Genomic DNA, 27358 nt, shown 5'->3' with positions numbered 1-27358 from the left:
GGCGGCGCCCTGCTCAGCTTCTCGGCACCGAGGCCGACGGGCCGGGCTGGCCTTGCCAGTACTCGGGGACTTCCTCCGCGAGCCCGCTTCCTGCACGGCTGGCATTTAAACCGGCGCCTGGGGTTGCGGGCTGCGGCTGCGGATGCTGAGCTGTCCCCGGGCGGCCCAGCGCTTCCTCCTTCTCCCCTGGGCCGGCCGGCCGCGCAGGAGCCGAGCCGAAGCATCCTCTCGCTGCACCAGGGCCCGGGCAGGGGAGGTCGGCAAGCGGTGTAGGGGGGAGATCGGGGACCCGGCATCGCACCCGGCATCTTGCAGTTTAATTGCAGGTTTGACTTTCATTTCCGAGATCGCAGCCCTTCTGCCCGGCGCAGATAATTTCTTCTCCACCCCCCCCCCCCCCCGCCCCAACCACCCCCCTCTCCCGCTCCTGGGTCTCCGCTTGAAGCGGGAGCTGGGCTGGGCCCCAGGAGCTTGGGCAGCGCGCGCTCCCGTCGCCCCGGGGACCCCCGCGCCGCGCTCCCGGCCATGGTGCGGCCGAGCCCCGCGCTCGGGTGACACGGCGGCGCGGCTCGCAGCGGCTAGTGGGTCCTGCGGGGCCCCTTCTCCCAGGAGCCGAGGGCGCCCGACGTGGGGCTGAGCGCGGGGGGCGAGCGGCGGCCGCGATGTTCAGCTGGCTGGGTTCCGACGACCGCCGGAGGAAGGACCCCGAGGTCTTCCAGACGGTGAGCGAGGGGCTCAAGAAACTCTACAAGACCAAGCTGCTGCCCCTGGAAGAGCATTACCGCTTCCACGAGTTTCACTCGCCCGCCCTGGAGGATGCTGATTTCGACAACAAGCCCATGGTCCTGCTGGTGGGCCAGTACTCCACTGGGAAGACCACCTTCATCAGGTGAGCCGCCCCGCGCCTAGGTCCTCCCGGTGACCCCTCCTGCCTGGGGAAAAACCGGAAGCCTTCCGTTGTGAGGGCGCCGAAGAAATTCTGGTGTTTGTGTGTCCAAAGCTTTACCCCCACGATTTCATTGCTGCCCCCGCCCCTTCCCCTACCTAATGCCTCCCTGCCCTTGACTCAAGAAGTCGGTTTGATGTGTTAGAAGTTCAGAGTCATCCCTATTCTCCCCATTTTATGGATGATGAACCTGAGGTCCAGGAGGCACAAGTGAGAAAGCTCCTAGTCACAAAGAGCACCTTTTGCTGATGGGGGAGTCTCACACCCTCACTTTTTAGGGACATGTCCTTGGTGGCGAGGACCACCTCCCTTGCCTTTTAGAGGGCTCAGCCACTCCCCTGGGGGCTTTGTAGTTGCCACTGATGAGGTGGGCTGGGGACTCTGGAGCCCTTGCTGGGTAGTGCCACTTGTCCTTTTTACCACTTTCCTTCTCTGAGCAGACCTACATCTGTCTCTCAGAGACTGGACAGAAGCAGTGTCAGAAGCAGAATGCCTTTTTCTTTTCCCTTGTTTGATCATAATGGCTTAGTAATAACATTAAAGTCTTTTAGAGGTGGAAGGGACACCGGTGATGGTCTCAGCCAGCCCCTTGATTCGGCAGGTGAAATGACCGAGGCAGAGAGGGCTTAATGACGGTCCCATGCTGTGTTAACTGGGTAGGAGGCCCACCTGGGAGGCTGGTCCTAGATGCATGGGAGGACATGCTTGGCTAAATGCCTGTGGCTTTGATGGTGAGTCATCTATTCCCTTGAGTTACAGAATCCTAGGGCCGGAGGGATCCTCGGGGAGTCAGCTTGTCCACCCTGCATTCAGAGAGCTCTGTGCATTGCCCACCGGAGTAATGACAGTCTTCCCCATCTTTACAGGACAGGCTCCTCCCCAGTCCTCAGTCCACACAATTCTCAAGGCCAGGAGGTTTTCTTTGGCCTCATTTACAGCCATTGCCAAACTGCTGCAGGTGCTCCTTGGCCCTCTGTGTTGAGTCAGAGCCCTCTAGCGAGGCAGTGGGTGCAGTGGCCTCCCCAAATCAGCGGTGCTCATCTCCTGCAGGTTTCAAGGCAGGGGTCCTGTTTCTATTCAAATCAAATCTTACTATAGTTGGGCCACCTGCAACATGCAAAGCACTGTGCTTTGCTTGGCAAGGAGAGCAGAAAAGTTAACAGTCAGCTTCCTAATTTTCTAGCTACCAATTTTCCCTAACAACGAAGCTTATACACAAGCCTGGGAGCAGGACTTGCCCCGCACTAACATGTCCTGTCGGAACAGAACACCAGATCGGGCTTGCCTTTCTTTGTAGGGTGGACAGCCTTGGGCTCCGTGGCTTTGAGGGGCTGAGTGATTTCTAAAGAAGTATGGGAGGTAGGGGGTGGGCAGCTACTGGCTTTTGGGTAGCTGACATTGTTAGAGCCCGAGGGCTCTTAGCAATGAATCTAATCCATTGCTTTCTCAACTTTTTAAAAGGTCAGGAGATCCTTTGAAATTCTGACAAAAGCTTTGGCCCTGTCTGTAGAAAAATGCACATACACAAATTTACATGTAATCTCAGGGCAAGAACCCTGATCTGATCCATTTCCCTTAGTTGCTGCCAAAGGCACTTCAGAGCTACCTAGGTTCTGTACAAAGGTTTCCTTTGTAGCCCACGTCCTTCCATTTACAGATGACTCCTGCTTGCACAGCCTTCCTTGGCCCTCTGGACATGCCTCGGTTATCACTCTTAGTACGTTATTATTATCTAGAGCTTCTCCTTCGGTAGCACCAGAACTTGCTATTGTGCCTTCGCTCCCTGAGGCCTTGCCTGGGGTCTCAGCTATGGGAGGCTCCCAGTAGAGGTTCAGGGAGTGGGAGGGAAGAGCGAGGGGGGAAAGGCGAGTGTCCCTGGGGGCAGGATCCTGAAGCAGCCGACAGGTTTAAGTGCCTCTTGACTGAGACACTCCCCTGGCTTTGCCTGAGTCATGCTGGCTGTTAACTGGGCCTAAGAGAGGGGCAGAGTCGAGTTGCCCTAGGATTATTCCTTATCTAAGAGAGACAGGAAGGCCGGAGGGGGGTGGGGGGAGGCAGTTCCCTCGCTTTCTTATCCCCCAAGTACAAAAGTTCTCCCTCCTGGATCCTGTAGTAAATGAATTTAGCTCCTGCAGTCAAAGCCACCCGCCTTGAGGGCGAGCCCACCAGCAGAGTAGCAAGGCTTACAGCATAGGGAATCCCTCCAAAACCAAATTATATCTTTTCCTTCCTTTTCATTAAATCCACTGAACAGCTATTTTTCCCCCATTGGAAAATGGAGACAAGAATAAATTTGAGGAAGGAGAAAAAAAAAAAAATCACCCATAATCCCATGACTCGGGAGAGACCATTTTAAATATCATATGTATATATCTATCCTTCTAGTATTTTTAGCTATTTTATAACACCGTTGAGCTCATGCCATAATGTAATTCTATATGCTAATTTATTTCACTTGGAGAAGGAGCATTTTTTACGGAAATTCAAAAGTCTTTGTAAGCAATATTTTTAAGAGCCGCATGATATTTCACTATATGTATATGCAAATTATTCATTAGCCTGTCCGCTCCTTTTGCATGTTTTAGGTTGTCTCTAATTTTTTGCTATTGTCGACTCGCTCTACACGTAATATTTTTCCACACGTTGCGCTGTTTTCTCAGGGAGTCCCAGAAGTGAAATCACTAGGCCAAGGGTTGTGCAGTTTTGCTTTGTTTTTAATTTTTTTATGTTTAATTTTGGTGTTAAGAATCCTATTTCTGAGTTGCCTTCCAAGAGGGTAAGGTGAGACCACACCCCTTCCCCAGAGCAAAGAAGGCTCCACTTGGAGTAGCTAAGGCCGTGCTCCCTCCCCCTGCTTCTTGCCTGAAGCACCGTGATTCACAGGCTCCGGCCAGGCCTGAACCTGTGAGGGATGTTTCCCTCGGAAACAGACCTGCCTCTTCATTCCCTGGCCCTTGGCCTTTTGCCTCCTGAGTGTCCATCCACTTTCATTTATATGTACTTGCCACAGGGTCTATTTCTCATCTCAGGAAGAACGTGCAGAAAAGGACATTCTTCTAATAACTAATTAATGTGCTATGCTCTCTGCCTGAAATAACTTCCCTGGCCTAAGGCCCGGCAACCCCGACTCACAAAATAAACAATCAATTGGCCTAGCGGCTGCTCCCTCCACACAGGCTGCCTCTTTCGATACAGTAGCCCTGTGTCCCTCTGGCTCTGGCAGCCTTCCTCCTGCTTCTGCTGATCCCCTCCCTTCGCTCTTCCTCTGACTGGCCCTGGCAGCCTCCAACCCTTGCTCCCTTGCACACTTGGCCCCCCCCCCAGTCCCGGAGCTGCATCTGGGGCCGCCCCGGGGCCTGAGGAAGACCCCGGTGCTCTGGTGGGCTAGAAGGGAGGCCTGGCTGGGCTGCCGCGGAGCTGAAGGAGAGGACTATGGTATCAAGTGTGGGGCCTGAGGCTGGCAGAGCTAAGCTGCCTGGGTCTGCACAGGGAGGTCTGGGCTGGTCCTGAGGATCCCGCGGCCCTTCTACAATGAGACTCAGACTCTGAAGTATGAGCGCGTGGTGGGGCTGCAGGGGTGAGGTGGGGGGGCTACTCAGTGGGCGCTTTGGACTCCCCCACTTCTTCAGGGGGCTCTCTGCATCCTTCCACAAAGGTGACTCAGCATCTGGCTGTGTTGCACCATCTCTCCTCACAGCCCTGGCATCCCCCCTGCCCAGGCCTCATCCCCAGCTTTATAGCATCACCACCACGAGAAAGATGATCCTCCAGAAACTCAAACGACTAGAGACAGGGGCCACCATTCCACGTAGACCCAGTGACCTCTGCAAGGTCTATCCTGCCAGCCACAGTGCCTGCCACACCTCACTCCTATCCTCCCGCTGAGGTCAGGGGACATCTTTTCCCATCAGGGCACTGGTCCCTCAGTGGGGCAAAGTGGAAATCTGCCCACCTCTTATAAGGCCTGAGTGTTACTCAAGGGAGTAGACAGCCCTAGGCCACCTGCCTCAGGTCTGGTATAGATCTGCCTTGAAAGTCAGGTGTCTGGAGGTCATCAAGAGAAGCTTTCACCGTCAGGAGGGGACCTCTGGAGAAACCTCCATCCATTCCCATTGACAATGGAGTGAGGCCATGGAAAGAGCAGAGTCCGGCTCAGCAGAATCCAGGCTCCAACAGTCCTAGCTAAGAGGCCTTGTCAGGAAGGCCTAACCTGTCCAAACCTTAGTCTCCTCACCTCTAACATGTGAACCGCAACGAACACCTCATAGTACTACTCTCCAGTTAGGAAGGGAAAGAACCAATATAGTGCCAGTTATGTTCCAAGCATTGTGCTTAGGGCTTTCTCATTTGCTCTCCCCTTTCAAGCTGATTCTATAAGCAGAGGCCTAGAGACCGGCCCTCAGGAGTGGGGGGAACCCCTTTTGGAGGCAAGGATCTTGCCTCTACCTCCAAGGGCTGGAGGAGGGGTGGCAAGAGGATCCTGTGGGCAGTGCTGGGTTAGTCGTGGACTGGGTGGGTCAGCCTGTGGCAGGGTGGACAGAGGCAAGGGGAGGCTAATGGGAGGCTCAAAAGCCCAGCCACGAGTCTCCTCTGTGCTGGGGCCGCTTTGTCCCATGGCAGAGGCTGCTGTGTGGTGGGGACAGGGGTGGCTGCTCCGTGGAGCACAGAGCCGACTCAGCCCACAACACGGCCATCGAGGGTCAACCATCCACTACCTCACTTTGTGATTATGGGGTGCCTTCCAGTGTCCCTAAAACCTCCTGAGGTCAGTATTCCCCAACAGGGCAAGTATTACTGTTTTGACCCCGTTCAAAAGCTCAGACCCCGAGACTGAGACCAAAGATACAGATGTACAACACAGATACCTAGAACGCAGAGCAGAAAGTGACATGTGCCTTTCGAGTCTAAAGATCTGTAAAGTAAGAGCTGCAGCCTGAGGTCTGGCCCCCGCTTTTGCAGACATGGATACTCCAGAGGCAGACCGGGTTAAGATTCTTGGCCCCACGCCTTTACCCTGGGGGCTTAGGTCACCAGTAAAGCAGGCCACATACTTAGATTGCCAGCCAAGCGGGACACAAACAAATGAGGAAAGTGTTAGAAAATAATTTGCTTTAAAAAAAACATGAAGAAAACTCATCCTCCTGGGAAAAATCAGAATTTCCTGGGACTTCCTTACACCTATATTGTGGTTTAGTATTTATTCATTTTGCATGGGATGGCTGGTGGGGGAGGAGGGCTACCCAAATCTTTTCAGCTCTTAGGGCCTCTCAGTAGTGTTCTTTGGCCCCAAAGTTGAGCAACCTCTATCTCAATTTGCTCAACTGTGGAACTGAAATAATGCTGCCATCGCATGGTGCGTCTGGGACCAATTAAGTGGAGTCATTTGGGTAAAGGTCCCAGCACAACACCTACCCCACAGCGGGTACCCCGCCTGCTTGGCCCTCTTGATTCTTGTGTGTCCCCATCTCAGCCATTCCCACCCAGGCTTGAATTCACTTTTCTTTTCTTACACTACTGTGGGAACGTTTTTTGCCTGGCAACAGAGGCGATCTGTATCACTCCCCATAGAGAAGCAGTGATGAGCTCTCTCAATAGGTTTTCCTTTCTGGACACAGTGGTGGCTTTGTTAAGGGGGTGCTCGCTGCTGCAAGCCATACGCAGATGTCCCTGAGAATTTACCAAGCCCTGGGTTCTCTGCCTTGCCCGACTGTGTCCCTGGACTTGCTGGTGGCTTCGTGGGATTCTGTGTTTCTTCAGACCCGTGTGTGGTCAGCAAATTGGAGGTCATGTGGGTTTAGCCGAGACGCCAGGACAGCGGGCCCAGCCTCCAGGCCCTCGCTTGGCTGCCTGAGGCTGCGGCTCTGGAACATCCTGGAAAGTGGCCTCTGTGATGCTGGGAAGCATCACCCTTTGTTCATCTGCTGGTACACCACGTCTCTCTCAGGGCTGGAATCTGAGGTGCCTGTGTCAGGAAGATACTTCGTCACTGCATTTGGCCCTCTTCAGGCTGGGCATTCTTGAGGCTGCCTCAGAAATGTTTCTTTCCGTCCGTCTCTATTTCAGCTGTCCCTGAGGCCTTTGGTGACATCTGGCACCCTCCTCCAGCCTCAGAATTCACACTTGCCATACTCCCTGCGGGACCCAAACCCACACAGGTGCCCCCTTCCCAGCACAGGCAAGAATGGGTGGGGTTTCCCGGGCACAGCCTTGACTCTCATGAAGCAGCTTCAGGTTCCGAGAATGGCCTTGTAGAGCCAGTGGCCCTGGCCCTGCTCTGGTGCCTGATAGCAGCCACTTCTGTGTGCCACATCCCACTCATGGAGACTGGGTGGTGAACCCCAGCGGTGGGTGTTCAGGAGAAGAGTACGTTCCTGGGTTTGTGAGCACCGAAGCCTGGCCCCTGGCCAGCCTCCTGCCAGATCATTCCCCCTTGGTGTCCTCTTGTTCCACGCCTCCTTCTGGTCCCCTAGGGGGTTCAGCCCTTTTGCACTTCCTGGTCGAGGGACCTTAGGCAGGAACGGAGACAGTGAATGTAGTGGTTAGGAGCATGAATTCTTAAGCCCACGTGCCAGGTTCAAATCCCAGCTCTGCTGTTTACTGACTGCATATCCTGGGGCACATTGTGTGACTGTGTCTCCTCCTTTTTACAATGAGTGGTAATCTTGGTGCCAGGTGCTTGTTTAAGTGCTTAGCGTCTGTATCTAATGCAACACTATGAGGTGGGCTTTCTTATTAGGCCCATTTGATGGTAAGGACGATGGTGCTCACATGAGAGATGGGAAGATGAAGTGGGATAAGGCACGGAAAGTCTAGAACATCTCCTAGCATATGGCAGGTGCTTCATAAACCAGAACTATAATCTCTCAGGTTATGGAGCGAGGTAATGAGGTTTGCAGAGGGCAAGTACCTTCTGAAGGGCATGTCCCTTGCGGTTAGACAGACTGGATCACTGGCCCCGGGCTGCTGAGATGCCCTACCTCTCCTCTGAGGCCCCGAAGAAGGTGTGTTTGAGAAAGCCAGATGCACTGTCCAAGTGTGCAGCTGCTATCATTTATTGTTAGCACAACCCAGGAGCCAGCTTTCAAAATGGTCCTCTGACGGGAGGGAATCCTGCCTTCACACCTGGATTATTGGGAGGGAGATGAGAGGCTTCCCAAGGCGGCGGAAAACCCTCCAGAGTGGGCGGGGGTGGCCTCCTGGGCAGCAGCTCGTTGCTGGCTCCTTGGGGAGGGAGCCCGTAGCAACCCGGCTCCAACCACCCTGTGCCTCAGAGTAAATGAGTAGCTCAGAACACTTCGCGAAGGCACAAGGAGGATGTCGACGAGCCAGAGGAAATCCTCGGCTACCAGCCTGCTGGGCAGAGCAGGACCCATGCCCCAGGCCCGTTCTAGGGAGGTGTAAGGTGGGCAGAGAGCTCAGGCCCTGGAGTCGTGGCATCCGGTCCCAGCTCTGCCCCAAACTGTGGGGCCTTGATTAGCTTGCTGTCAGGGCGGAAGACGGCTGGAGAGCAAAGGATTTGGTGTTAGACTGATAGGGGTTTGGATTCCAGCTGTACTACTGGCTGCTTAACTTGGAGAAAGCCACATAACCCTACGAAGCTTCGGCTTCCTCAGTACCTGCCCATAGGGCCTCCGTGAAGCCTGTCGAAGATGACGTCCTCCAAGTGATGAGCGCAGTATCTGGCAGGTGGAAATGCTATTGAGTGCCGGTGTCAGTGGTTTTATCAGTGAAATGGGAAGGTTGGTCTAGAGCAGGATGTCCCCCCGGGCTGCACGTTAGAATCCTCAAGGGAGTTCCTAGAACAGTCTGGTGGCCCGGGCCCCACCCCTGAGCCAGGGGGGACAGCACCTCTGGGCTGGGGCCTGGGCACCACTGGCTACAGCTACACAGTAGCTCAAACGCACCACCGGGGCTGAGGACCACTGGCCCAGGAGGCCTCCGTGTTCCTTCCCTTCATTCTCTGGCTCGCCGTGTGCCTTTGCTCTTGACTTCTAAAAGGGGCTGTGGAGAGGGGCAGTGGCCTTGGGCTCTCACTGCTTAGGCCTGAAGAAGAGCAAAGAGATGTACGTACAGGCCACAGCCTCATAGTGACGCTAGACAGTGGGACCAGCGCTCGTAGACGGCACGGAGATGGGCCTGGCCCAGTGTCCCTTCACACTGGTGATGCAGGAGCTGTCTTTATGTCTCATATTAAATGGCTGGCCCTACGGAAAGCCTGCACGGTCTGTGGATGGTCTCTTTCCTACCTAGCCTCACTGCCGGTATCTTAGCTGGCTGCCTCCACCTGTAAAATCCACTGCGCCCCCTGCAGGAATCCGTGTCAACCCACACCTTGTTTCTGAGCCAAATCTTGCATCTCCTTGCTCTCCAACTACTGATTCCGAGAGGATAACAGGTAAAAACCAGGGGGACAGATTAGATATTTTAAGTGCAGCTAAAATCCCACTTCCTCCACGAGAGGTCTTTGGATTCTCCGTCCGTGAAAACGCGTCCCTACCGCGGAATGTTGTCGCGGTCCCTCTGCCCCTCTGCCACAACTCATGTCCTCACCTGCCTGTGGCAGACGTGCAGCTTGAACAGAGTCCCTACCTTACGACCGTGCATCTTTCTGCCAGGTACCTACTGGAACAGGATTTCCCAGGCATGCGGATTGGGCCCGAGCCGACCACCGACTCCTTCATTGCCGTGATGCACGGACAGGTGGAGGGGATCATCCCTGGGAACGCCCTGGTGGTGGACCCCAAGAAACCTTTCAGGAAGCTGAACGCTTTCGGCAATGCCTTCTTGAATAGGTGAGTGCTCAGGGAGCACGTGTCCTGGATGTTCTCTATTTTTCTTCCTGGAGTATGGGAAGGAAGAGGAGGGGTTTGGGAGGCTCGGTGCCTTTTCCATACCCAGCGTCTCTTGGTTGTTCCTTTCTTTCTGGGAGTGTAACTGAGTTGGTCACTACGGATTAGGGATATAGGGCTAATTCCTGATCATGGAGCAGGGAAGGGTACCGGAGTTAGATCACCTCCCCCCTAATCTAAACCTCCCTCCAATGAAAGTGGAGAGGGCCATTCTGGGTAGTTCCCAGCTTTTGTCTATACAGCTGACCCTTGACCACACAGGTTTGAACTGCATGGGTCCATTTATATGCGAGTTTTCCACCGAGCAGGGTGGGGGAAATGACACGCCTAACACCCTCATTGTTCCAGGGTCAACTGTACTAGGGAAGGGGTTTGCATCCAACTGGAAGGAGGTAGAGGAAGGTTCCTCTCTATTCCTGGACGTTGTTCTTACTGGGTGGAAGGAACCATGGGCTGATGGTGGAAGTCCTGAGTTTGAGCACTGCCTCTTTACTAAACTCACTATGAGACCTTGGACAGGTCACCTCCCCTCCCCTGGGACAAGGGTAAGCCTGCAGTCACCAGGGGTATTGTGTCAATGTGAGTGGCAAAAGCTGTAGGGAATGCTTGGCAGCCTGGCCCAACATTCCTGTTATTATTCTACGTAACCAGAATGCAGGCTGCCGCCCAGTCACGCTTGTCATATAGAGCCATGCCACAGTTTCGCATGTGCATTGTACTTAAACAATTTGAACTACTTTCTTTAATAGGAGGTATTTAGAGTAAAGGCAGAGATGATGGGCTTTGACATCAGATAACCTGGGCCCAAATCCTATCAAAACGGCACCATGGATCTTAGACAAATTTCCTAATTTCTCTATGCCTCGCCTTTCCCGTCTGTAAAATAGGCTAAGAGTAATATGCTTCTCCCAGGCAAGAGGACTGACGCGGCCTCTGAGGGAAAGTTAGCATTTGACGTGGGTTGGTCAATGATGAGTGAAATGGCCCTTTCCAGGGTCTGGATGGGAAAAAAGGACATCTCAGGCAGGAGAAAACTGGGGGGAAAAACCCCAGTGAGCAGAGAAGAATGGAAGAATATGGCTCGCTGCAGGAGCCCTACGAGCAGAAGACCGAGCACTGTGAGGTTTGCGCCTTCCTCCCAGAGCACTCAGGAGCTGAAAGGACAGGTGTTTAGACTGATGTTGGAGGGGGATCTGCCAGCCATGTCCATTGGAAGGACACGAGGGAAGAAGGTAGCTCCCTTCCAGGCACCTCCAGTTCCCCGCAGCCACACCCAGGGAGGCTGCACCTCAGACATCTGGCTCCCATCTTAGTGCTGCCCAGGGGTCGTGTTCCAAACATGCTCCAACCCCCGTAACCTCCTTCTCCCTCAGCAGATGGCCTTGCCTCCTCTTCTAGAGAAAGTGGAAGCCAGGATCCATGGAGTGTTCCCCTGCCTCTGTCCCCGCCCCCTTCCACCGGTCTGCAGAGAGCTGCGTCCTCTCTTCCTCTCCGCATCTACCTCCTCTCCCCCCCACAGGTGCTTCTGGGCCAGCTCCTCAGGGACCATGCCATCAGGGATTCCCTCTTTCCAACGACACCACCCTCTCCCCCCTCTCCCATGTAGAAATATCTCCTCTTGACAGCCCTGGAGCAGACCCTACCACCTTCAAGTTTCTTGACTAGACCTCCTCATTTCCTCCTTTCCCCCACCACCTGGGGAGCATGGCTTCCCCCGTCACAGCTGCCCATGTAAGGTCACCATGACCTCTCAGTGATGGTGAACAGCGGACACTTCCCACCATTACCTCACCCCGCCTCTCTTTGGTATGGGTCTCTCTTAGCCACTGTTTCCTCTCAGCTCCCTGGCCCTCCTGCGGCCTCCCTGTCAGCTCTGTCCCCTTTCTCTCTGGCTCCTGTGACCCAGTGTCCCCCTCATTGGGTCCACCCTCAGCCCCCTGCCCTTCTCACTCCAGGAGCTCAGCTTGGGTGAAGGTTCAGTCACAGCCCTTGCCCCCAACCAGCCCCCATGCACATGGCTACCTGGTCACCAAGTGACAGAAACCCGGCTCAGGCCAGCTTCAGCAAAATGTGGGGTTTCTTGTAGGATACTTGGGTGTGCCATAGAGCCTGAGGAGCCGTGGGCTTCGGTAGGGCAGGGGCCATGCCATTTTCTCTTCCAGCCCATCATCTAGCCCAGCACCCGGCACTCCATACAGATGGCAAGCACTCCATACAGATGTGACGAACTGAACTGGATTTGCTGACAACCGTCGTATCTGACTGAGTCACTCTGTTGCGTAAAATGTTGCTCAGTATAAATGGGTTTCTGTTGCCCTCAGTATAAAACCCAGACCTCTCAAGGCCCCCGTGATGTGAACCCTGCCTCCCTGTTCGGCCCCACTCTGGCCACTCTGGCCTCCTTTGTGAAGCCCTCCCTAATGCCCCCGTCCGCGTGTCCCAGCCTCCTCACCTACCCTGCCTCTCTGCCATCTCGCTGGGCAGCAGAGGCCCGCTGAACCTGAGATAGTAAGACCCCTTTTTGGCTTCCGCCAAAAACGGCGTGTAAGAAAGGGGCCTTGAAGAAGGGCCTAGTCCGGTTGGTGTTCTGAGACTTCAGGATGTAGCCCTAGAAATATTTCCTTTCACAAGGCTTGCCTACTATCTCGATAGCGGTGCATTTGGAAGCCCAAATAAATGTTCCCGGGTGTGGAACTCCATCAAGGCCAGCTCCCGAGCCGCGTCCTCCAAGAAGCCGTCCCTGGAAGCCATCTCTCCACCTTGGATTTCCCGAGCCCTTTACCTGACCCCCCTCAATGTGCTGGTCCCATCCTACCTCATATTGTGGTGGCCCACGCACGTGCCTCCTCTCCCCACCGGACTGTGCACCATGGGGGCAGAGACTGAGGTTTGGACATCCTAGTGTCCCTGATAGCAGGGCTGCACGAATTCAGGACCACGGCTGCCTCAGGATCAGCCAGGGAGCTTCCTCAAAGTGCAGGTCCCGGGCCTGGTGCTAAGGCTGAGTCTGGATTGGAGCCTGGGGGTTGGCATCAGAAGGCAGCCAGGCTTCTGGACGTCCGCCCCCCAGGGATGGGAAGGCTGGCGTGCGTCTGCACATGTGAGGGTGTGCGGGAGCCGGTGAGAGGACAGCGCGGGTTTGCTTTCGCCCCTCGCAGGTTTGTGTGTGCCCAGCTGCCCAACCCGGTGCTGGAGAGCATCAGCGTCATCGACACCCCAGGGATCCTCTCCGGGGAGAAACAGAGGATCAGCCGAGGTAAGCGACGCACCTGCGAGGATGGACTCTGGTTCTGTGCTGTGTCCTTTCCGGTATGTTCTTTTGCTTCCGTACTATGAGCTAGACCCTGGGGCGCCTGGGTGGCTCAGTCGGTTAAGCGTCCGACTTCGGCTTAGGATGTGATCTCACAGTTCGTGGGTTCAAGCCCCGCATCAGGCTCTGTGCTGACAGTTCAGAGCCTTGAACCTGCTTCAGATTCTGGGTCTCCCTCTCTCTGCCCCTCCCCTGCGTGCGCTCTCTCTCTCTCTCAAAAATCAATAAACATTAAATATATATATACATATATATATGAGCTAGACCCCCAGGACCCTGCCCTACCTTGATGAGCTGGCACCACCTGGTGTGCTGTGAGAACAGTCCTAGGCAGGGGCCAGGGGACAGTTTGGGTCCACTGTGGCTCAGGCGACAGCCAGCCTCCGTCTCCTCCTCTGTAAAAGGACACAGCAATTATCTGCCTTATTTACCTCATCGGGTTGATACGTTCCCCAAGAGGCACTACCTGGTTTGCTTCTGAAGGTCTTGTGGTCCCTGGCCTGGGGAGATCTGCAGGGAAGGCATATGCCTGCAGAGAACTTCATCCAGTGACGTGGGGAGGCGAGCGTGCTCTGGGCCTAAGAGTGGGGAGCTGGTATGTAACAGCACTTTGAAAACTCCAGACAGATATGGGGTAACTGCTCACTAAGGGAGGTCCCCAGGCATGGCAGTTAGCGGATGGAACCTTGGTGCCTGACGGCCAGCGTGCCGAGCCTGCCTTGCCGCATCCTAGCTGCGTGAGCTCGGGCAGGGTTCTTCAGTTATGCCTCTGTAAGATAGGGGGAAATTGTTCTCTCTACTTATAGGCTTGTTTGAGGATTAAAAGAAATAATATAGGTACAAAAAGCCCTCTGCCCGGCACGTAGCAAGTGCCCAATAAACATGAATAAACATCATCATCATCATCATCATCATCATCACTGGTTTTTTTCTAGCTCTAAAATGCTAGACGATGCTGTACAAAACTAAAAGTCTGCCCCTGGCGCCCCACCCCAGCCTCTCCCACCACCTCCTGCTGTGTGCCCTGGGTACCCCCCTGCCCTTTCTGGGCTGTGTCTCTGGCGAGCCATGCCAAGCCACTCCCACCCCAGTACTGGAGCCAGGAGCTGGGCTGGAGCCAAGTCCGCATTCAGAAGTCAGCCTCCGGGAAGGAAAGTCTTGGGACTGGCAGAGAGGTTCTCTGGGCAGTGGCCTTAGGTGACTTGTCTGCTTCCCTCCCGCATGTGCCTTGGCCCCTGTGCTCTGCAGCCCGCCAAGGTCTGACCTGCAGCATGTCTGTGCCGCCATGGTGGAGCCCAGAAACCCCCTCCTCCAAGGGCATGGCCTGCAGGCGCCGGCACCCGCTTAGCCCCGGGCCCCCCGGGAGGAGAGCCCACTGCCTCACTGGCAACAAGCCAGTGCCCCCAGGTCTGTACTAAGGGGGCTCAAGTGCCACTGGTGCTGGCCTGGGTACAGGCCCATAGTTTCGGAGCTGGGCCGCCCTGAGCATTCCTGCCAGCTGGCCTGGCTTCCTCTCTGCAGGGAGCAGGTCGCTCTCTGGGGTGGCAGGACCCAGTTCAGCCCTGGGCGTTGGGAGGGGGGGTGTCCCCCATGGCCATGTGGGTGGGTACAGCCAGCCTGACAGAGGGTAGACAGGGAAGATGGCGGGAGAGGCCCTCAGGTCAGCAGCCTGCTCCAGGGCCTCTGGACCCCGGTCTGTTCTGCAAGAAAGACAGAGCCTGCTGTCAGGACCTCAGTCTGGAGTAGGTGGGAGCAGGGGTAGGCAGAGACCCCAGCAAAAATGCCCTGCGTCTCCCTCCCATTTCACTGAGGAGGTGACACCTGGGACAAGGGGCAAAGAAGAAAGGAGGGGCCTTGTGTGAACATGCCATGTAATCAGTGGGACGTCAGTTGGGGAGCCTGGGCTCCGGGTCGTGCTGGGGCTGAGGCGGAGCTGGTTTGGAGACATAGAGCCCATGGCCCTGGGAAGACAGGCTCACCTACCCTCTCCTCTGGACCTTCGTGAGCACTGCAGTGCTCGGGTCCAACCCTTGTGGAGGGGAGGCTCTGGTGGCTCTCCGTGTGGCTTCTATTTGTTTCCCTAAATACTCCCCTCCCTCCTTACCAGCACCCCCCCTTCCCCCGCCCTGCCCCAGTTTCATCTGGGCCCATCCTGAGTTTAGGCCTAAAGGGGATTTGATTTACTGTTTCACACTAGCCGCCTGGGTGTCCTTAAGGAAGGCTCAGGAGAGCCATGACTTTTCAATCTGAACTACCTGGGGGCTGGGGAGTGGGGAGGTGGCACATAGACCTGTAAGGCAGTGCAGCCTGGCAGGTAGGCCCAGGGAGGACTTCAGCCTCTGGGATTTCCAAGGGCACTGGACTGGGAGGTCAAAGCCCTGGTTTTTAGAACCAGTATGGGTCTCAACAGGCCACATTTTTTCCCCTGAGCCTGTGTCCACTTCTGTAAGAAGGGATAATGATACCTATCATAGGACCTTGTGAGGCCTACAGATGGTAATGGAAACCCAGACATCAGCTCTGGGCCTGGATGACAGTGAGCTCCCTTCTCTCCCCTTTATCTGCCAGCCAGGGTTGCCCATTATACAGTAATGAGTAATCTGTATGAATGGCCTCCCTTATGAATGCAGTGCACAGCCTGTGCAGCTGTATATGGCAGCCTACTTCTAGGGACTCCTGCCTTCCTCAGCTCCTGTCCCATTCCATTTGTTCCCTGTTCTTGTATTTTCCTGCCTGCTTTCATCTTTGGACCTCAGTGGCTGCCCTCAGCAAATTGGGTGCTTGGTTTCCTTACCTGCCTTCCTGTCCCCTCCCACCCCACACTGACCTCTAGAAGTGGTGGCCCACGAATGGCTACACAAGCCAGTCAGTCCTCTGCCTTCCCTGCAGCCTGTGATAAAAACCAGAGCTGGGAGCTGGGCACTGGCACTGTATCGCCAGCCCGGGCAGTGCTGCCCTCAGCGCTCCAAGGAGACCAGGAATGAAAGGGCATCAGATACCCTCAGGTGTCAGGAAAGTTTCCAGTATGCAGAACCTCTCTCATCCTTTCTCCGCCATAGAACCTGGCAGTTCTGGTTTATACCTACACACATATACACCCCCACGTCTACACGCACCCACCACTCCCTCCATATACACTATCCACCCCCCCCGCCAGACACACACACACACACACACACACACACACACACACACTCGTGTGTGCACAGAACCAAATGTTCTGTGTGTGGCTTCTTGCCTGGGGCCCTCATAGCTCTGGGTTTGGCCATACCACAGATCCGGTGTTTCTGTCCTTCCTCTAGCCAGCTCAGGACAGGACATGGCCCCGTGGGTCGTGCCCTGTACAAGCTCACCCGGCTGAGAGGCGCGTAGAGCCTACAATCTAGCCCACACTCCATTCACTGAGCTTCATGCCAGGCACAGTGCTGTGTCTCACCAGCCAAAAGCGGCACCATTATCAAATCTGCACAGAGCCGCCTCTCGCCCGGTGGCCCCAGGGTGCCCCATTCTCGAAAGTGAGCTGCTCCCAAGGGCTCCCCAGGCCTCAAGCTTCATGGGAGGGAGCACCCAGCCTTGGGCCAGAGCTGGAAGAAGCGTGGCCCTTGTTCAGGGTATGGCCCCTGCGCCCAGGCCTCGGGTGGGTGTCTGAGGGGGAGAGAGGAAGCAGGGGACGTCCGGGAATCTGAGCTCAGGAGGTCCTGGGCCAGCACTTGTCTCTGGATGAAGATGACCTGGGATGGGCAGCAGAGGAGGCAGTTCCTGGAAGTGACAGGATGTGCCCAGCCCCAGGCTCATTACTGGGAAGAAGCAAAATGCAGCAGAAGTGGGAGGGGCTCCGGAAGCCTGAGTGTCCTCACACTTGGGACCCTCATTTCCTGGCTACTTGTCAGCTAGAATCCCCACAGGCCCCGCCCTAGAAAAGCACCCCCTTGGGCCTGGGGCTCATATTCCTCCCTGTGGATCCCTTCCTCCCTGTGGAGTACCCCCTTGGGCCTGGGGCTCACATTCCTCCCTGTGGGGGTGAGCTCAGCAGGGCCACAGCAGGGAAAAGCCCGGGCTATAAAGCTGCAACGCAGGCTGGTCTCCTTAGACCCAGTCTAGTGGCTTTAGAGTGGTTTATCATCACCTGCCCAGGAAGAGCTTGGGGAGTAGAATGGGGCCGGCTCTCATCTCCAGTCCCCCCGGGGGCACTTTGGAGGGTCCAGGCTGGTCCTGGCAGCCTCACGTCCCTGGCCTGTCCCTGGACCCTCACTGGAGAGGGGCCCCAGACTCCATGCTGTATCTATGCTCCTGCGTGGGCACCACGAGCCAGGGCAGAGCAGCAGAGTCCTGAGGCATGTCACAAGGGCTTGCCGGCAGCCTTATGGTCATCGGAGGCCTGTGATGAGTCTCTCAGGCCACTTCCAAGGTTACTTCTCGGAGGCATGTAGTGTGGTGTTTGTTCTCCATTGGCATCTGAACTCTTCCCACGTTTTGAAAATTGATGCCCTTTTATTTCTCTTCTGCTAAAATGTCTTTAAATCTCAAAAGGGATTTTGGGAGGCAGGATAGGACCTTTTATGCACCCACCACAAGTGCCTGGTTTGAGGGCTCAGACCTCTGAGCTCCAGCCTCACACATGGCTATGCATAGGAAGAGAGTGTGGACCCGAGTCAAGGGTCTGGGGTTTAGTCCCGAGTTCACCACAACCTGCCTGTGTGAGCTTGGCCAGCCCCTAATCTCTCTGTCCCCTCCCCTTCCTGTAAGATGTGTGTGCCCTGTGTAGCTCCTGGCATGTGGACAGTTATGAGGATCAAATGAGATGGTGTGGTTGAAAATACAAAGAAATGTGCTGCCTGTCAGCGTCCCTGCTTTGCTCTTCAGAATATGCGGGAAGCCGGTGGGTGATTAAGGAGTTGCCTTGCTTATTGTGTTTGTCTCATTGATTTCCTCCTGCCTGGCATTACTTAGAAATGCTTTCTTTCCAGTCCTCTGGAGCCTGGAGGGTTGTGGGGAGAGCCCCAGGTCGCTGCAGGCTGCGCGGTCTCTGGGCCTGATGCCTGCAGACCAGATCTGGAGCCAGACTTGCTGCACGTAATCCCAGGGTTTCCGGGAAGACCAGCTTTGTTGCTCAGTCTCTCAGGGCTTAAATCTCCCTCCACCTCCTAGTTTGTGTCTTATAAGCCCTTGAGCTGCTGCAGGTGCTCACGAGTCCCTGCTGGGGGTCTCAGAGCCATTCCCAAGACCAGCCAGGGAAGGGGACCTATGACCCCAGACATTAGAGCAGAGCCTCCAGACTGATCCGGGCCCTCCCTGTGCTCTTGAATCCTATTGCCATGGCTCTATCACTGACCCCTCATTGGTCAGGTGTTATCATCCCCATTTGACAGCTGAGAAAACTGAGGTTCAGATTTGCTAAGGTCACACAGAAGATAAATGAGAGAGCTAGTCCCCTGCCTTTTGCTTAATGGGTCCATCTGTGCCTTTCAGATGCTCCCATTCCTGGATGTGCCTAAGAACTGTCCGCCCCCCACCCCCCATCCCAGAGGCAATTACCTGTCCTGGAGGCTGCTAGGCTCTGAATAGCTGGGAGCAGGAGGCTGAGCTTCTGAGGAAGCCTACGCCCTCATCACCTGGTCCTCGGGTCCTTGTGGCCAAACCTTGGGAGAAAGCGCCTGGCATTACGGACTTTGCAGTTTGATAGCACTCATCATAGCATGGAGAATTTGCAAAAGTGGGGAGATGAATAGGAAGCCTCTGTGCTTATGAAATCCCAGAAAAGGTTTCCAGAAGCCTATCCTCAAGCAAGAGCAGATTTCACACAGGCCCCCCAAGGTGTTTAAGACAGAGGCCCCCAGCCTCCTTTCTCCCTGTCTGGCAAGGACTTCCTCGTGTCTCCCCTTCATCCGTCCTGCTCTCCACCCTCACCCCTCTGGTCTTAGAAGCAGGGAGAAGGGAAGCTCAGAGGTCTTCCTGTCCAGCTCCCTGCTTTGACAGGCAGAGAGACCGGGGACCAGTGATGGAAGGCTCTTTGCCCAAGAACACACAGCACCTTAATGGCTGAACAGAAACTAGAAGTAAGCTTGCCAGGCCAGTGCTACTCAGGCGACCCCTTCAGAGCACATCCTACCTCGAGAACACTGGGCTGACGGGAATGGGCAGGGGGCCGTCATCTTCTGGCCACACTGAGCTACTACTGTCCCTCCCCACCCCGAAGTGGGGGCTGGTCAGCCTTGCCCTTACTTCCCCCCAAGCCTTTGCAGCGCCCCCCCCCCCCCCCAACCTTGAATGGCTGGTGCCATCAGGGATTGGTGAGAGGTGGGAGAGGCAGGAGCCTCTTTTCTTTACAGCTTCTTCGGCCCCTTTGCTTTCCTGAGTCCATGGAGGGGTGACCAGAGGGCCTGATTTGGGGTGGGGAGACATGACCCTGCTTCCACCCCTCCCTTGGGGGCCTTGTGCACTCTCTGAGCCTCTGCTTCCTTGTCGACTAAGTGCTGGGCTCTAGCTGCCCAGCCGACTGGGAGTGGCCGCTCTGGGATTTGTTTACAAGGAGCTGCAGCATGCTCTCTGGGCTGCCCTGCCCAAGGCCTGCACGCCACAGCCACAGTTGGGAATGATCCCTGCTGCCCTCCCCAGCCACCAAGGGGGGCAGGCTTGCTGGTTCCGGGCTCCAGAGAGCAGGAGAGTGGGTGCAGGCTGCAGGCTCGCCTGGAGCAGGAATGCACAGGCTTCCTGGACTCTGTGGGAGCTACTGGGTGGGCCTGGGCCCTGGGGAGGGAAGGAGAAAGGGTGGAGAGGCAGGGAGGTGGCCACGTGCAAGACAGCTGCCCTCCGCATGTGCGGGGAGCCCAGGGCCCAGGTGGTGCGGTCCAGCCCTGGCCCCACCGTTTAGGGGCCGTTTGACTGTCACCTCATCTCTGAACCTCAGTTTCCTCCTCTGAAAAGCCGGGGTGAGTCTCCTTATCCTGCGTATCTCAAAGGATGCTGCGGGGGTGAAATGGGGCCATGAAGTGAACGTCTTGCCCGCCGGAGCAAGCGCTGAACTTGGGGTTGGAGAGCTGGGTTCCGTGCCCCAGCGGCTGCCTACCAGCAAGGTGGTCTTGGCTGAGTCACTGGTGCCCCCGTATTTCCGTGGCACTGACCATGCCCCTGCCTGGTTGCTGGGCAGAGCCCGCCCCCGAAGCACTTTCTTGAGCCCTGTCGCTGAATGGAAGGAGCCTCTTTGCCTGAAGGAGAAGACTAAATGGGAATAATGATGTTACTAATAACTATGTGCTGGGCTCGGAGTGTATTTAGTCCTTATAATTCCATTAGTCAGGTGCTATTAGTATGTCCATCTATGGGTGAGAGAACAGTCAGGAACACTAACATGTTCAAGGCCAAAGAGTGGACATGTGGAGGTGGGGGGGGGGGGGGTGCGGGCTGGAACCCAGGTGTGACTTCCTAGACTCTGTGTCCGGCGCCTGGCCTCCTGTCCCCAGGCCCCTCCCTGTGCCACGGAGGCCCCCCCCTCCTGACCGCCCCTCTGCCGCAGGGTACGACTTCGCGGCCGTCCTCGAGTGGTTTGCCGAGCGGGTGGACCGCATCATCCTGCTCTTTGACGCCCACAAGCTGGACATCTCTGACGAGTTCTCAGAGGTCATCAAGGCCCTCAAGAACCACGAGGACAAGATGCGCGTGGTGCTGAACAAGGCGGACCAGATCGAGACGCAGCAGCTGATGCGGGTGTACGGGGCCCTCATGTGGTCCCTGGGGAAGATTGTGAACACCCCGGAGGTGATCCGGGTCTACATCGGCTCCTTTTGGTCCCACCCCCTTCTCATCCCCGACAACCGGAAGCTCTTCGAGGCGGAGGAACAGGACCTGTTCCGAGATATTCAGAGTCTGCCGCGAAATGCTGCCCTGCGCAAGCTCAACGACCTCATCAAGAGAGCCAGGCTGGCCAAGGTGAGGCTGTCCCCCGGAAGACAGGGAGGTTCGGGGTGGGTCGTTCAGGGGCTGCCGCCTGCAACCCTGAGCTATCACCTGCTGGGGTGGTCGGTGTCCTCTAGCTCCTGCATCATGGGCACCAGCTGAGCCCCCCAGTAGCTGGGGGCAGGATAGTGTGGTGGTTCTGGTCACAGGCCCTGGCGTCAGGTGGCCAGATTGGAGTTTATGAAATGTGATCCCAACCTGGCAAGGTCCTTAGTCTCCCTGTGCCTCTTTCCACGTCTGTAAAATGAAGGGGAGGGAGGGTGGAGTAAGGTAAGGAATGTAACAGCTCTGTCACAGTGCCTGGCATCGTTAGAGGTGCTCAGGAAACGTTAGCTGTTGCTGGCTTCCTCGTCCTCAACATCATCACCAGTATTACCATCCCTATAACTGCGTTGACCTTAACCTCCCCCCATAGTCTCACCTTTCCCATGTGATCTAGGAAAACAGCTCAGCGCTGCAAGCGATGAGAAAGCAAGGGGGTGAGATAGAAATGATTGCAGAGGTAGCAGCAGGAGGAGGGACTTATGGGAAGAGAGGGGGCCAGAGCCACCCTGGAGGGAAGAAATGGATCAAGGGTCTTGATCGGAAGATTGCTCTCTTCTCCTGGTTCTCAGGTTCATGCCTACATCATCAGCTCCCTGAAGAAGGAGATGCCGTCAGTATTCGGAAAGGATAATAAGAAGAAGGAGCTGGTGAACAACCTGGCTGAGATTTACGGCCGGATCGAGCGCGAGCACCAGATCTCACCTGGGGACTTTCCCAACCTGAAAAGGATGCAGGTAACTAGGGGTCTGGGGCTCCAGGACAAGGGACAGTCCGATTGCCCAGAATCAGAAGGCAAGGAGATGGCCCCAGGTCTGCCCTCCATGCTGGACCACCGCTGGCCCAGCAGGTGTCCTATCTGGGTCTGGGGAGAACACAGAGCCCCACTGCTCCCAGGGAGGCTGGGGTATCATGATGCTTGGGACCCGATACCTCCAGTTTAGACCTCGCCCAGTCACGGCCACCACAAGCTTGGAATCCCTGCCATGCCACGTGATATGGAATGTCACCTGACACAGGGTCTCCAGGCCCTCGAGTGCCTAAGTTTACCTCTGAGCTTCCACTTGGGAGCAGTTTGGGACACAAGCCATGAAGAAGCAGAAGTCTGCACTGAAGCCTGCTCTCTTTGGGGTACACCGTGGGTTCCTATCTTGGCCTAGCACCATCACACCTGGTTTCTCACGTTAGTCCCCAAAGGGGTCCTCTGAGGGAGGCATTCTTCTTCCTCCTTTTACAGAGGAGCCAACTGAGGTCTACAAAGCTAACTGACCTGTGTAATTAATGGCTGGCAGTTTTCTGAGTGTGCTGTTCACACAGGCTGCTGGTAGAAAAGCCAGAATATCCCCACAGTCCAAGCGAGAAGCCACCACACCAATGCTAACTGGATCCTCTCTGAGCCTCTGACTCTTCATCTGTAACCTCAGGCTCTGATGCACCCACCTTAGATGTACGCTATGAGCATCATCAGTGAGATAACATTTGCAAGGTGCTTAGCCCAGGGCCTGGCTCTTAAAACGCAGCCTCGAGTTAGGTAAGATGTCACCACTGAGGGAAGCTGAGTGGTGAACACGGGACCTACTTCTCTGTACAATTTTTGCAGCATCTCATGGTTCTGTAATTATTTAAAAATAAAAGCTTTCTCTGGGGTGCCTGGGTGGCTCAGTCGGTTGAGCATCCGACTTTGGCTCAGGTCATCATCTCGTGGTCTGTGAGTTCGAGCCCAGAGTCGGGCTCTATGCTGACAGCTCAGAGCCTGGAGCCTGCTTCGGATTCTGTGTCCCCCTCTCTCTCTGCCCCTTCCCCATTCATGCTCTGTCTCTGTCTCAGAAATAAATAAACATTAAAAAAATAAATAAAAGGTTTCTGAGAATTAGGAAATTTTTTTAAGAATAGCAGCACATGTAGTTGTAATAACTGTTTTTGCTCTAGTTGCTGATTTTGATCTTTTGATCATTTCTCAGTTTAAGACTGGAGGTTCAGAACATCAGTACGGTCCCAAACAGGCATTTTTAGTTTCCTATGTGCTAACAGGAAGAGAAAAATATAGACATTCAAATAGTGCATGCGTTCATGTATCCATTCATTCCTGGAACCACCTACCACAAGCCAGTTACTAATTTCAGAATTACTTTAACATAACTCAGGTTTGTCACTCAGCTGTGGCTTGGAATACTTCAACTTTCACTTCTCTTTCTGTTAAGAATATAACGATCCGGGGGCCCCCCCGGGTGGTTCAGTCGGTTGAGCGTCCGACTCTTGATTTCGGCTCAGACCATGATCCCAGGGTCGTGGGATCGAGCCCTGCATCAGGCTCCATGCTGGGGGCATGGAGCCTACTTGAGATTGTCTCTCCCTCTGTCCCTCTCCCCTGCTTATGTGCACGCGTGCACTCTCTCTCTCTAAAATAAAAAAATTAAAATTAGAAAAGAATGTTGTGCTCTAGAAGCAAACATTTAGGAAGACAGCATTCGAAAGGGACCACACGACCCCATTTTTAATGTGAGGAATCCTTTTGCTGCATACAGATTTCACCTTCTCATCTGTTTGCCAGTCACACGTTAGGATCTATTGTCCGGTGCCCTGAACCAACCATGTAAATGGCCGTCCTGGCGGGCCATCGATGTGGGGTGATGGGCGCACCCACTGTGCCCCCTGGAAGATATTAGGTTGCCCGTTTGGGAGCCCACCAAACACACCTCGACGTGGACAGGCTGAGAGAGATGCCAGGGACCTTGGGCTAGTCTGCTTCTGCCCTGCACACCCCCACCGGCCCCCACCTGCCTCCTAGGCTTGGCCCTGCCTTAGAGGGGAGGTGAGAAACGCACAAGCTGACACTTGCTCTTAAAATGTCGCCGTGGGTGTTTTCTGAATTTTTCTGCCAGGAACTCGATGTGCTTGTCCCTGAGATTTCTGTGCACTGGCCTCTGCCCAGTGTCCTGAGATTGTTGTGGTCAGAGCCAACGGCCGGAGCAGAAAGCTCTCACCTTGTCACTGAAAAGGCCAAGGAGCAGCCGGGTGTTCTCGACTCAGACGCCTCAAAATCGCAGAGATGCGCCAAGTGGAACATATTTCTTCCACCATGTGGTGTGGGTGTCACGGGAAGGCAGGCTTTTACAGAATCTGCCCGCCTGTGTCTACTGTGTCAGAACCCTCAGGGGAGACGCAGGTATCTGAAAACTCTCCAGCTAATTCCGATGAGCAGCATGAGTAAGAATCACTGGTTTGGAGATGAGCCTTGGCTTCTATTAGGATTTGTTTTCAGTTGCCTGTGCCTCCGTCTTTCCTTCCCTTAATGGGGATAGAATGTGATTCCCCTCCCTCAGAGAGGCCCCAGAAGAGCGAATGAGATCACGCAGTGAGGCATTTGCAGTGTTCCCCAGTATTACAACCGTGGTTAGAGCACAGAGACACATACGCCTCGGTCTCAGAGGACAAAGCATTCAGGAACCATCCTTCAATAGCCAAAACTAGCTGAAAGAGAAATGTAATTGCTTTCCAGCGTATTAAAGGGAATCCAGATAAATGGATCAAACCAATATTTGTTCCATTTCCTTTTCTTCCCTAGACCCTGCGACTGTCCTCTCCGGAAAACTTCCACCAAGAGCCAATGTGCCTTTTTTTCTTCTCCTCTCTCATATCTTTCAATATTTCATTATTTTGTGATCAGCTTAGCTTCCAGGGCTGTGAACATTCCAGCATTAGCAGAAGGCAGCATCCCCAACAAGGGGAAATAGCCCCTTCCCTTGCCTCCTACGCTCACCTTCTTTTCTCTTCCTCTTCCCAGGATCAGCTGCAGGCCCAGGACTTTAGCAAATTCCAGCCACTGAAAAGCAAGCTGCTGGAGGTGGTGGATGATATGTTGGCCCACGACATCGCCCAGCTCATGGTGCTGGTGCGGCAGGAGGAGACACAGCGGCCTGTGCAGATGGTGAAGGGCGGGGCGTTCGAGGGCACCCTGCATGGCCCCTTCGGGCATGGCTACGGGGAGGGGGCTGGGGAGGGCATCGATGACGCTGAGTGGGTGGTGGCCAGGGACAAGCCCATGTACGACGAGATCTTCTACACCCTGTCACCGGTGGACGGCAAGATCACAGGGGCCAATGCCAAGAAGGAGATGGTGCGTTCCAAGCTGCCCAACAGCGTGCTGGGCAAGATCTGGAAGCTGGCGGACATCGACAAGGACGGCATGCTGGATGACGAGGAGTTTGCACTGGCCAACCACCTGATCAAGGTCAAGCTGGAGGGGCACGAGCTGCCCAACGAGCTGCCCGCCCACCTGCTGCCTCCATCCAAGAGGAAAGTTGCTGAGTGATGGACGGAGGAGGAGGTTCAGGGCAGGCAGGTGTTAGAGGGGACGGGGGAGAATGAGATGTGTGCGTGCGCACGCACACACACACACACACACACACACGTACACACACAGATCTTAAGAAGTACACTGCAGATGAGAGGGGACAGGGAGCCCCAGGCTTCCAGGCTGGTCTTTGGACACATCTCTAAGTTCTCAGCATTGGTAGAAGCACAGGAGTGCTCCCAGGGCCCCAGGTTCAAGACCAGGTCTCCATCCCTCTTTCCCTCCCATCTCCCACCACCCGCAGAGGCAGTTCACCTGTCCGTGGGTGGCCCATCCACCTCCAGATTCCCTGGGCTCAGAACAGATGGAAAATGCTTCTCACTCAATAGGCGCTCACTGTTTTCAGTGCCGTCCCCCACTCTTCGGCTTCCCAGTGGGGAAAAATGGTCCAGGTCTGAGAGATGGGAGTTAGGGGCTGCTGTGGGGATCAGGGGTTGGTGGGAGGGATGGCGGGGAAGAAGCATCCTCTACCTGGTCCCAGATGTGAAGAGACACGACCTTGAGCTGTGTGCTTTCATAGGCTTGGGCTGTCTGCCTCGGCAGACCTGCCCTTGAACCCTACCCCTACTTCATTTCAAAGAATCCCAGACCTGGAGAGAGGAGAAAAAATTGGCAGGAAAGAAGGTAAAGAAATTGCCCTAAATCCTCAACCCTAAGCCAGTCAAGGTGGCTTTATTCCCCAGATTTTGTGAGGTTGGTGTTTTCTCACCCAGCCCTGATGTCTGGAAGCTCAGATCCATCTCACATGTATCCAGCCCCTCCTGTGTGCCAGGAGCCAGCTGTGTTGGGCACCTTACATACAGCATCCCGCTCGGCTCTTGCCAGCCCCCAAGGAAGTAAGCATCAGTCCCCCCCACTTTGCAGATGAGGAACTTGAGACTCAGAGGAGTTCAGGTGACCTTCCCGAAGTCACAGAGGTCACGTGGTAGAGAAAGGATTCAGAGCCAAGACCTCAGACCCTTCCTTCTGCTGTGGCGATATGTGCAGGATCCCAGCATCGCTAGTGGGCTATGAACCTTGGAGAACAGGCCAAGCACGCAGGGCACCTCGGCCGCCCAGAGCCGGCTGGTGAGGGAGGAGGGCCAGCCAGCATGTGGTGGGCCATCAGTCTGGCCATCTGTCACATCACAGAAGCAAACTGTGCCGTCTGGCTCTGCGGCCCATGTTCCTAAAATCACAGAAGTCCAATAGTGCCAGCGGGAGAGTGGGCTGGCCTGCTGGATGCTGTTTGCGCCCGTCCCCGCTCCGCCGCCCACCCAGGGGCCTGAATCATCCCAGCTCAGATGCAGCCACCGGCTGTCGTCAAGTGGGACCTCGTGCTAACTCAGAAGGCTGACCTGAGAGGTCTGAGGTCCTGTTCCCTGCAGGAGCCCCCGCGACTCTGCAGCGTCCATGGCACATCGCCACCATTCTCCGTGCCCTACGCCCTCCTTTATGGTTTCTCCCTTGGCTTGCTTTGTGGCCACTGAACCAATCACTTTGTATGCTATCCTCCTACTGTGATGGAAAACAAAAACAAGTATAACTTATTTTCTATCTATGTTCAGACTAGAGAGACAATATTCTATGTATCTATGACGTGCTTACTACTGCAGTGCATTTGTCCGTCGTACTCACGTTAATATAGCACATTTATCCTTTGGTATCTGCTTGGCCACAGAGCATCATTCTGAAGGAGGCTGGGGGAGGTCGAGGGAGGGAGCATTCCATTGGCCTGAAGCCTCCAGGCCCAGGGACCGTCCAGGCTGACCGGAGGGAACCACTGCCCTCTGGAGTGCAGATGGCCCCCAGCTCTGCGTTCCCTTCTGCATGCACATTTCGCTTTCTCATGGAATGAAGGGCAAGGGAAGACCAAAGCCAAGAGGTCTAACCTCCTCTAAGTTGAGAGCTAAGCACAGCAGAGG

The 27358-nt window shown here is 55.2% G+C and overlaps 1 protein-coding gene across 1 annotated transcript; it reads left to right on the top strand.

Annotated features, from left to right (window-relative positions):
* EHD3 (EH domain containing 3) lies at window positions 1–27099 on the top strand. The gene is made up of 6 exons (XM_047853786.1): window positions 1–889; window positions 9562–9738; window positions 12954–13051; window positions 20619–21031; window positions 21673–21837; window positions 24885–27099. The coding sequence occupies exons 1-6, from the start codon at window positions 663–665 to the stop codon at window positions 25410–25412; spliced, it is 1608 nt and encodes a 535-aa protein (XP_047709742.1). The 5' UTR covers window positions 1–662; the 3' UTR covers window positions 25413–27099.
* Window positions 27100–27358: the final 259 nt, after the last annotated feature.

Source organism: Prionailurus viverrinus, chromosome A3, assembly GCF_022837055.1.
Source record: "Prionailurus viverrinus isolate Anna chromosome A3, UM_Priviv_1.0, whole genome shotgun sequence".
Classification (NCBI taxonomy): Eukaryota; Metazoa; Chordata; class Mammalia; order Carnivora; family Felidae; genus Prionailurus; species Prionailurus viverrinus.
The sequence above is the reverse complement of the archived record's forward strand: the minus strand, read 5'-3'. Positions and strand labels throughout refer to the sequence as shown.

Coding starts and splice junctions, on each gene's coding strand:
- EHD3 (XM_047853786.1), top strand. CDS start 663: ATGTTCAGCTGGCTGGGTTCCGACGACCGCCGGAGGAAGGACCCCGAG. Junction 890..9,561: donor GGGAAGACCACCTTCATCAG/GTGAGCCGCCCC, acceptor TCTTTCTGCCAG/GTACCTACTGGAACAGGATT. Junction 9,739..12,953: donor GGCAATGCCTTCTTGAATAG/GTGAGTGCTCAG, acceptor CGCCCCTCGCAG/GTTTGTGTGTGCCCAGCTGC.